Source organism: Eriocheir sinensis, unplaced genomic scaffold (assembly GCF_024679095.1).
Source record: "Eriocheir sinensis breed Jianghai 21 unplaced genomic scaffold, ASM2467909v1 Scaffold264, whole genome shotgun sequence".
Taxonomy (NCBI): Eukaryota; Metazoa; Arthropoda; class Malacostraca; order Decapoda; family Varunidae; genus Eriocheir; species Eriocheir sinensis.
Genome location: NW_026111570.1, coordinates 362,501 through 372,500, shown reverse-complemented (window position 1 = coordinate 372,500; position 10,000 = coordinate 362,501). Strand labels below are relative to the sequence as shown.

The following is a 10,000-nucleotide window of genomic DNA, read 5'->3' as shown; positions in this document are numbered from 1 at the left end:
TCAATTAGGTGAGAAGAATTGTACTTTTTTAACCGGGAAATACAGAGAGAATAATTAGAAAAGGATTGCGTGGTTAGTTTGCCTATATCGTATGCCCCCAACTTTACCTTTGTGAGCTCTAACCCGCACATTACCCACGGCTTATCGCCTTATCGCCACTGTTAAGGAAGATGAGCAGCCCCGTTTTACATCACTTCATTTTTCCTCCTCTTCCCCCTCTTCCTTCTCCTCCTCCTCCTCCTCCTCCACCACTCTCGCACACCGTTAAGAAGTATGCTGCTAGAGCCACCTCCCAACGCCTTCCGGTACCCACTAGTCTGCCCCCAAAGCACAGATGGGTGTTCCTTATGAGCGTCCTAAGTCATTCAGTCATGCAGTATAATTCATTGATTCACCATTAAGTCTGCTGTTATCGAAAATATTCCCCCCTAAAAAAAACTCCGATAAAAGAAAGGGAAAAGAAGAACAGAAGCGAAGAGTAAAAGAGAGAGAAAAGAAATTATTTGAGTGAAACATAAAAGAAAAAAAACGACAGTAGTAATAGGAGGTGAATGAGGGAGAAGAGTAAGAAGAGGAGGAGGAAGGGAAGGAGGAGGAGGAGGAGGAGGTATTGACACGGGTAATGATTTTATTTATCACCTTCGCAAGCTCTGAGCCATTGACCTGGGCCACCCTATTCCCCCAAACACCCTCCCCTCAACTCCCCTCACCCCCCACCTCTAACTCTCCCCTCCTCTCCTCTATCATCTCCCACCTCCAGCCAACCCCCCACTCATCTCTACTATCCCCCCCACACCCTCCCCTCAACTCCCCTCACCCCCCATCTCTAACTCTCCCCTCCTCTCCTTTATCATCTCCCACCTCCAACCAACCCCCCACTCATCTCTACTATCCCCCCCACACCCTCCCCTCAACTCCCCTCACCCCCCACCTCTAACTCTCCCCTCCTCTCCTTTATCATCTCCCACCTCCAGCCAACTCCTCACTCATCTCTCCTCCCTACTTCACCCCATCAACTCCCCTCATCTCCCTCCCACGACCATTTCCTCCTCATCTCCTTTCTCCCCTTACTTTTATGCTCCCTCCCTCATTTCCTCTTTCCTCCACACCTATCTCCCCTCCCCTTTATCCACGCATATCGTTTATTCTCCCCACAATTCCAACATCTCCCCTCCTCTCCTTTTTCATTCTCCTCCTCTCCACAGATATTTTCTACCCCTCTCCACACAACTCATCATCTCCTCCTCCTCGTCTCCACACCCTCCTCCATTCTCACACATTTCTCTCTCCCCTCTACCAGTTCTATCTCCTCCCCAACTGCAAGCCAATTCAGTCCTATTCCTCCTCTTTTCTCCTTCTCCATTTTCCTCCTCCTCCTTTCCCCTTTCCTGCACACCCTTCTGCTCCTCCACTCTTCATTCCTCTCCCCATGCAGCTTTTTTTTTTTCCATTGTTTTTTCTCTCTCTCTCTCTCTCTCTCTCTCTCTCTCTCTCTCTCTCTCTCTCTCTCTCTCTCTCTCTCTCTCTCTCTCTCTCTCTCTCTCTCTCTCTCTCTCTCTCTCTCTCTCTCTCTCTCTCTCTCTCTCTCTCTCTCTCTCTCTCTCTCTCTCTCTCTCTCTCTCTCTCTCTCTCTCTCTCTCTCTCTCTCTCTCTCTCTCTCTCTCTCTCTCTCTCTCTCTCTCTCTCTCTCTCTCTCTCTCTCTCTCTCTCTCTCTCTCTCTCTCTCTCTCTCTCTCTCTCTCTCTCTCTCTCTCTCTCTCTCTCTCTCTCTCTCTCTCTCTCTCTCTCTCTCTCTCTCTCTCTCTCTCTCTCTCTCTCTCTCTCTCTCTCTCTCTCTCTCTCTCTCTCTCTCTCTCTCTCTCTCTCTCTCTCTCTCTCTCTCTCTCTCTCTCTCTCTCGCTCTCTCTATCTCTCTCTCTCTCTCTCTCTCTCTCTCTCTCTCTCTCTCTCTCTCTCTCTCTCTCTCTCTCTCTCTCTCTCTCTCTCTCTCAGCGCCATCGTTCTCATCATTATCGCCACTGTTAAGGAAGATGAGCAGCCCCGTTCTACATCACTTCATTTTTCCTCCTCTTCCCCCTCTTCCTCATCTTCATCCTCCTCCTCCACCTCCTCCTCCACCTCTCCCTCTCCCCCCCTGCCGTTTCTCACCTCCATATGCTTTTCAGGTCGCCAGCACACACACACACACACACACACACACACACACACCCTATCTCCTTCACTTTCAGCATCCCAGTTCCAATCTCTCTCTCTCTCTCTCTCTCTCTCTCTCTCTCTCTCTCTCTCTCTCTCTCTCTCTCTCTCTCTCTCTCTCTCTCTCTCTCTCTCTCTCTCTCTCTCTCTCTCTCTCTCTCTCTCTCTCTCTCTCTCTCTCTCTCTCTCTCTCTCTCTCTCTCTCTCTCTCTCTCTCTCTCTCTCTCTCTCTCTCTCTCTCTCTCTCTCTCTCTCTCTCTCTCTCTCTCTCTCTCTCTCTCTCTCTCTCTCTCTCTCTCTCTCTCTCTCTCTCTCTCTCTCTCCGGGACTTTGTTGGTGTCGCATAAATATTATATTGTGAGAGTAAACTTAACCTCCCCTTCCTCTTCTTCCTCTTCCTCCTCCTCTCCCTCTCCCTCATTTTCCTCCTCTTCTTCACCTCCTCCTTCACTTTCATACCTCCCTCTCTATAGTCTTTAATCTTCCATATTCTCTTATCCTCTCCTCTTTCTTCTCCTTCCTTTTCTTCCCTTATTACAGCATCCTTCAGTTTTTCACTCCTCCTCTCTCTTTCTCTCTCCTCGCTTCTCCTTCCCGCGGACTCTCACACCAGTTGTTGCACAGACCTGTTGAATAATGGAGAATACTAAAGCAGATAATATCATTTTAAGCCGCCAGGACTCCAATCGCCTTCTACTTCTTTGCACGTTCGAAATTTCTCCTTTTCTCATTCCTCTTCCCTTTCTGCTCATCCTCCTTATCCCCTGCTGTTCTATATACCTCTAAGCTCTTTATTTAGTTCCTCTCTCTCGTCCTGTTCCTCCTTCTCGTAGTGTTCTTCCTTTTCCGCTTACTGCTCTGCACGTTCGTATTTTTATTTTCCATTCCTCTTCCCTTTCTGTTCATCCTCCTCCTTCATCCCCTCCCCTTCTATATACCTCTTTGAACTTTCTTTAGTTCCTCTCTCTCGTCATGTTCCTCCTCCTCGTCCTCTTCCTCCGCCTACTTCTCTGCACGGTCGTATTTTCTTTGTTTTCATTCCTCTTCCCTTTCTGCTCATCCTCTTACAGTACTTCATCCCCTGCCCTTCTATATACTTCTTTAAGCTCTTTCTCTAGTTCCTCTCTCTCGTCTTTTTCCTCCTTCAACTCTTGTTCCTTCCTCCTCCTCGTCGTCCTCGTCCTCTTCCTCCTCCTCCTCTCCCGCTACTCCACATCACTCTTCCGCCCTTATCTAATATTAGCAGTAAAGATTCGTGGAACAGACTGCTTGGGCCACTAAAGCAGACACCCTCATTATAAACCATCCTTACTTTCTTTTCCTGCACCTTTTATGTAGCATGTTATTATCCGCCTCTTCTTCCTCCTTCTCCCACTCCCCCTCTTTCTTTTCCTCCTCCTATTCTTCCTATTCCCCCCAGCATCCCTTCGCCTTATCTCACCGTCTTCCGATATGCAATCCCGTAAATATGAAGGAGAATAAACATACGTGACAGAAGGGGATCAGATGCTTCTTTCGTCCCTTGCTGCACACCTGGCGACTCTTTGTACCTTACGTCTGGTGGTATACGCATAGGAGAGAGAGAGAGAGAGAGAGAGAGAGAGAGAGAGAGAGAGAGAGAGAGAGAGAGAGAGAGAGAGAGATTAGTAGTAGTAGTAGTAGTAGTAGTAGTTGTTATAGTAGTAGTAGTAGTAGTAGTAGTAGTAGTAGTAGTAGTAGTAGTAGTAGAGAAAAAGGTGTTTGGGGAATGATTAAAGGAGAAAGTGTTGCTGCTTTGAGTGAAGGGATGGAGGTAAGGATAGGAAAGGTGGAGGGATTAGCTTTATTTTTTTTTTTCTTCTTCCTCTTCTTCTTCTTCTTCTTCTTCTTCTTCTTCTTCTTCTTCTTCCTCTTCGTCTTTTACTTTTTTTGATCAGGCTGCCAGATATCGTCACACACACACACACACACACACACACACACACACACACACACAAAGATAGCTCGTCTGCCTGTCTGTCTGTCTGTTTCTTTATCTGTCTTCCTTTGTTTTCGCTAAAGAGACGTAGTAAGAGTCTTTAGCAAGGTGTCCGCAGTGAGTTGATACAATAGTCCATTACTTCTAGCATGTTTTCGTTGCAGCATGATGGGAGTTATTTACATCACTGAAATGCTTACTGTTACTTTTTTTCATTTATTTGCCTGTCTATTGATATTTGTTTTTTGTGTAGCTATTTGTTTATTTTTACCAGGTTGTGCATCCAGCCACCGGAACATTTACCCGTGCCAATCAGGCGAATTCAACCTCCTGACAGGTGAGGGAAGCGACGAGGCGGTAAGTGATGTAGTACTCTTAAGATCATACACTTACCTTTAGACTCACCTATAAGCGTTAAGAGTATGTGTGAGACTCATTAAAATACACCAATAATTACGCTGCCTCTCACACTAACGTAAACTGAGAAACTGGGGAGTTGTATCAGTATGCATAATGAACATTCATCAACGTCACTTCTCCTTCATTAAAATACACCAATAATTACGCTGCCTCTCACACTAACGTAAACTGAGAAACTGGGGAGTAGTATTAGTATGCATAATGAATATTCATCAACGTCACTTCTCCTTCAGGCGACGAACAGACCTCTGCATTGTTAAGTATTTCAGGAGAGTGAACATGATGACTCGCCGACGGATGTTCGCCAAGGATAGGAAAGGCTTGTTGCTGATGCGGTGTTGGTGGCGTTAGCTTGTCAGTGTTACATTTTATCATGTAGTAAATCTGCAAAGAGTATCAGATTTACTTATGACTATCTGTCGGTGTTAGCTTAGCTGTCAATATTTTTTCTTGTACTAACTCTGCCATGACTGGAAGCTCACATCCACTTACGGGTCTGTAGCGGGCGTATTCCAAACTCTCCCTTGCTAAGAAATGTGAGTTATTCCCAGATAAACCAACGGCAGCTCCTACATTATTTTTCGTCTTCGATGACTACAACATTAATCACATTTACCTTTTTACAATTATTATAACATACAATCACATTTACTTTTTACTGGGCCCCTTAGCGCCATACTTTTGCCAAGAGAGAAAATTATAGTATGTTAGATGAAGCCGCCAACTCAAAAGTTGTTCATAGGAAGCTCGTAGGGAGCGGGGTCTGCCACACTGATATTGTTAGAACAGATCTCAGGGAAATAGCTGAGAAGGAAGAGCTTGTATTATGGGCGCTGGAGTTTTATTTTAAGATTGCAATCTTTTAACTCTAATTTATTCAAGAGATAAAGAGAAGGGAAGCAAGCTTTTCATCGGCTTCCTCAGCCGTGTTTGTCTCCTGATTTGCTTAAATGAACTATGCAAACAGTGACAGTGGAGTTTATAAATGGACTACTTTGCAAACCTTCATTTGTCTCCATTTACATGAGAAAAAAAAATAAAGAAAAATCGCAGCGTCAGTTTAGTTTTAAAAATGAGATACTACACTGTTTAGTTTGCAATCCTTCGTTCATCTTCATTAAATTTTGTGTATGAGAGCAGCGACGGAGGGAGCGGCGAGGCGGGCTGTGTGCGGGGCGGCAGCGGTCAGGCCGGCTGGGTGGGGTTGTGGGGATTTTGGAGCGGACGGACGGACGGTAACAGATACCCGGCTTTATACAGACCCACTACCACCATCACCGCCGCCGCCACCGCCTCAGCCAGTAGTGCACATTTTTCTGTATATTTAGCTTCGCCGCGGCCGCTTCTGACCCACTTCTCGTCCAAGGTGTCCGTGGAAATGTACAGAAAGCTCCAATGGCTGCGACCCTCCTTGCCTCGCTGCACCTGTCACCCTCCTCCTCCTCCTCCTCCTCCTCCTCCTCCAGTCTTTCTCTTTGCAAGCTTCGCCCCTCTCCTCCTACCCCCTCACAGTCAGGTATACCGACGGCTAATTACCCTTCTCACCTGCCTGTTTTGACGGCCCAACACGCGCGCAGAAGAAAAGCTCGATAAGGAAAGGTAGAGGTGAGGTGAGATGTGTGCAAGAGGGGGGGGGGACTCTCTAAAAGGCATCACGCTCTATTTCATATGATTTTGTAATGTCTGTTTATCTCATTTCAATGTTATAAGCTCAATTAATACCCTCGGAAAAGAAAAGAAGGAAAGGTAGAAATGCTGTGACCGTCGTTTTTCCTACTATATTGCTCTTTTTTTTTTTATTCAATGTAGCAAATATAAAACGGCAAAACAAAATGGCATAAAAACGGCTGCTCTGACGGCCCATCACACACACTCTCTCGTCCGCTAAAGAAAAACTCAGTAAGGAAAAGTGGAAAGTATTGCCGTGGAGTTTTGTTTTATCCTGTTTCGAGGCGTTAAATTCTATTGCAAACCTCGTAATAGGTTTTCTTTTCTCTTCCTCAGTTCTATTCAAAGTTTTATTACACAGACTCATCAAAAAAAGAGCATTAGAAAAAGATAGAAATGCTGGGAATGTTTCTTCACTATCTCTTTCAAGACGTGAAGCTCTAGGGCACAAGTTTAGTAAAAGTAAAAGAAAAGGAAAAAAAAAGAAAAAGTCCTACAAGACATTATAGCAAGCGATTAAAAGGCGTTCAGAAGATATGATTCCCGTGCTCTTCTGAAGTAGCCAATGTTTTCTGTACATTTCATGGGTTCCTGCTAAAAAGTCCTCACGAGAATACATACTACTAACGCGTGTGACAAAAGTTTCGGAAAATGCTAATAGTTTCTTTGAGTCAGGAGAATATATTAAAAGACCTGTCTTATTAAATGCTAAAATACTCGTACAATTTCAGGGGAGACGCTTTACAATGGCTACAACTTCAAAAGCATATATATAATCACTAAATAATTTACCGAACCTTCTTGCTACGCATTTCTAAGGGCGGGGAAGGGAGGGGATGCAGGAGGAGAAAGAGGAGGAGGAGGAGGAGGAGGAGGAAGAGGGGGAAGGGGAGAGAGGGAGGGAAAAGGCGCAAGAGGAAGGAACGTTTTATAATGGTTTTCATTGTGAAGGTATTTATACTTTCAGCTCATTGTAGTACTTGGTCGCGAGCAGGGAAAGAGGATTAACTCTGCATCATGACCAGGGAAAGTGATGCGACTCAACCAAGGCGAGGGTAATGTGGTGGTGGTGGTGGTGATGGTGTTGGTAGTGGTGGTAGTGGTGGTTGTGGTGGTGGTAGGTAGTACTGGTGGTGTAGCGAAAAATAGCGATGAGCAAACTGTTGAATATCTGCAGTAACCTTGTTTTGTGTGTGTGTGTGTGTGTGTGTGTGTGTGTGTGTGTGTGTGTGTGTGTGTGTCAGGGATGGTATGCTTATTTTTATTAGTGTTTCAGATACACACACACACACACACACACACGATTTCACTCCCCGTATCATTTCTATCACGTCCACTATATCGTCGCTTCTACTTTTACCTTGGTTAAATGTGGCGCCAGTGTGTGAGGGGGAGGGGGGGAGTCAGTATGCCGACCCGCCTGAAATTTTACACTAGTACAACGTATACGAAAGAAAATATTGTGTGTAAATAAAAAATAATGAAGCAAAATGCACACACACACACACACACACACACACACACACACACACACACACACAGTGGCACTGTGCCAGGCACTGCGTCGCGGGTCCCCGCATGTCGTCTCCTCGCCAGCCACTCCGTCTCAACCTTATGCAAAAATTGTTACTAATTTTGCTTTATTCTTATGTCTACAGGATTCTCCAAATGCATACAGCCAGGTTTTTTATTATAGTTAAAATACATTGAACTATTGGCTATTGTCTTCGTATAAATAGGAAATGTTAATATTGTCCTTGTCAAAAAATTCTTTCTTCCGATAGGAGTATCTTTGGCGCTTGCATAGAAGAACGGGGGTCGTGCAGCGACTGCCGAGCCTCAGCGGCCGCCGCCACAGAAGTTGATGGAGGTTTCTTTCTGTATCCAGTCCAGGTATTTCGTCACCTTTGTGTAAACCCCCGGCGAGTTAGCGTCAGCACATCCGTAGCCCCACGACACCACGCCCGCCAGGTAGTAGAGATTCGCAGCGTCTTTCCAAGCCAGTGGTCCCCCGGAGTCCCCCTGGCAAGCGTCCTTGCCCTCCTGGTACGTGCACAACATGTTGGTGGTGACGCTATTGCCGTGGTAGATTCGGCACTCCTTGGTGGTCAGCAACGGCAGTTGTGCCTCCAGCAGCACCTGGCTGACGTTGCCATTCGAGGCTGTGGTGCCCCAGCCGGTCACCGTCCCCGTTCCTTTCTGAAAATTCGTCTCTGACATGCCACACGGAAGGCAGATTGGCGCCACGGCCAGTGTGTACTCCAGGGCCTTGCTCAGCCGCAGCAACGCGATATCATTATCAACCGTGAGGGTGTCATACTGCGGGTGTGACACCACTGTCTCCACACCAACAGCCACTCTCAGCCGGTTGTTAGTGGATATCTCCCTTTCGTAGTCTCCTACGGTCACGTACATATCAGTCTTTAAGATGTACTGCATGCAGTGAGCCGCCGTGACCACCCACTCGGGCGACACCAGCGAGCCTCCGCAGAAAATGAAATCGTCGCTTATCTTCCGCAGAGCGACTTGCCACGGCCACTCGTGTAAGACTGTCACATATCCGCCTACCACCCGCGAATCTCCTTTCACACCGCACTGGCTGAAGGGGGCTGGGCTCAGCGGCTGAGGTGGCGGGGTGCTTTTGGAGTTTGTCACGGGGAGAATGTCTGCCTTAATCACGTGCACCTCGCAAAAAACTTGTCCAGCGTTCAGGTGGTACCGCCGGAAGGAGTACAGGCTGGCGTGGAGGCTGTTGGAGAAGGTGGTAAGGGGAGCAACGTTGGTACCACAGAACACTATACCGCCGTTCCCGACGCCCCAGTGTAAACCCTCGCGCAGACAACGATCGCTCACCGGCACATTGAAGACAGGGCACCACATCCTGAGCAGCGTTCCTGGCTCGGAGCTGCCTCGCCAGGTGCACTGCAGTGGGACAGGGTAGGGATTAGGGAAGCCCGGGGACACGATGTAGAATACTTCCCCGAGATTCAAATAAAAGTCCCAGCCGCAGGAGGAAAACTGGCGAGTGCCGGCAGGCCCGCCACGAGCCACCCCCACCAGGAGCAGGACCGCCGCCGCCACCCACAGACTCGCGCGTCCGTTCTGCGTCATGACTGAGCGTGGACGCGTCGACCGGCCACCAAGACCTTTGAGGCAGTGCTGAGGCAACACCTGTGTCCTCACCCGCCACACCTGCGCCTTTCATTTCATGTATGTTCGTACGTTGATTCGATGAGGCTCGAATGGCAGTGCTCAGCCGCTCATCCATGTCATTAGTGACTATTTCCTGGCATTAAAGTGCTACTACACACGCGCACGCAGGAATGCTGAAATGCAATTCTACTTACATACGTATTATGTTCATATACTTTTACACTCATGCATACATATACATAAACATTCCATTGCAATAAGTATATTAGTTGACGTAAACTTGCCAGAGATGCAAATGCAAATAATGATCTAAGAAGAGGCGGTGGCTGAGTGGTTAGAGTGCGGGCGCGACGTTCTGGAAAACCAGGGTTCGATTCCCGCCCGCCGGTATTAGCTAACAAATTTCAGTCATCGCCGGGTGGCCTGTGACTCTCCTCGTGCTGTCCTGAAGACCAACTGTAAACCCGGACCCTAGATTATCTCTAGAAGAAAATTAAAGATAAGTTCCGGGAAGGCAGCATGAACCAAGCAATATGGCTCCACTATAAAACACGCCCGCGCCATAACGGGCTGGGGTAAACCACCAAGTCCCACCAAGAAAGTCAACCG

The 10,000-nt window shown here is 47.2% G+C and overlaps 2 protein-coding genes across 2 annotated transcripts; both read right to left on the bottom strand.

Annotated features, from left to right (window-relative positions):
- Nucleotides 1–4,031: 4,031 nt before the first annotated feature.
- On the bottom strand, nt 4,032–7,818 carry LOC126991359 (exocyst complex component 5-like; the record flags this gene model as incomplete). Its single annotated transcript, XM_050850121.1, has 3 exons — nt 7,779–7,818; nt 7,215–7,365; nt 4,032–4,083 (listed from the first exon to the last, which is right to left on the bottom strand). Coding segments are annotated over exons 1-3 (243 nt in total), but the record flags the coding sequence as incomplete, so codon positions are not given.
- Nucleotides 7,814–9,607, bottom strand: LOC126991356 (trypsin-1-like). The gene has a single exon (XM_050850117.1). It carries the CDS (start codon nt 9,347–9,349, stop codon nt 8,078–8,080), a length of 1,272 nt encoding a protein of 423 aa, XP_050706074.1. The 5' UTR covers nt 9,350–9,607; the 3' UTR covers nt 7,814–8,077.
- Between the last annotated feature and the right edge of the window lie 393 nt (nt 9,608–10,000).

Coding starts and splice junctions, on each gene's coding strand:
- LOC126991356 (XM_050850117.1), bottom strand. CDS start 9,349: ATGACGCAGAACGGACGCGCGAGTCTGTGGGTGGCGGCGGCGGTCCTG.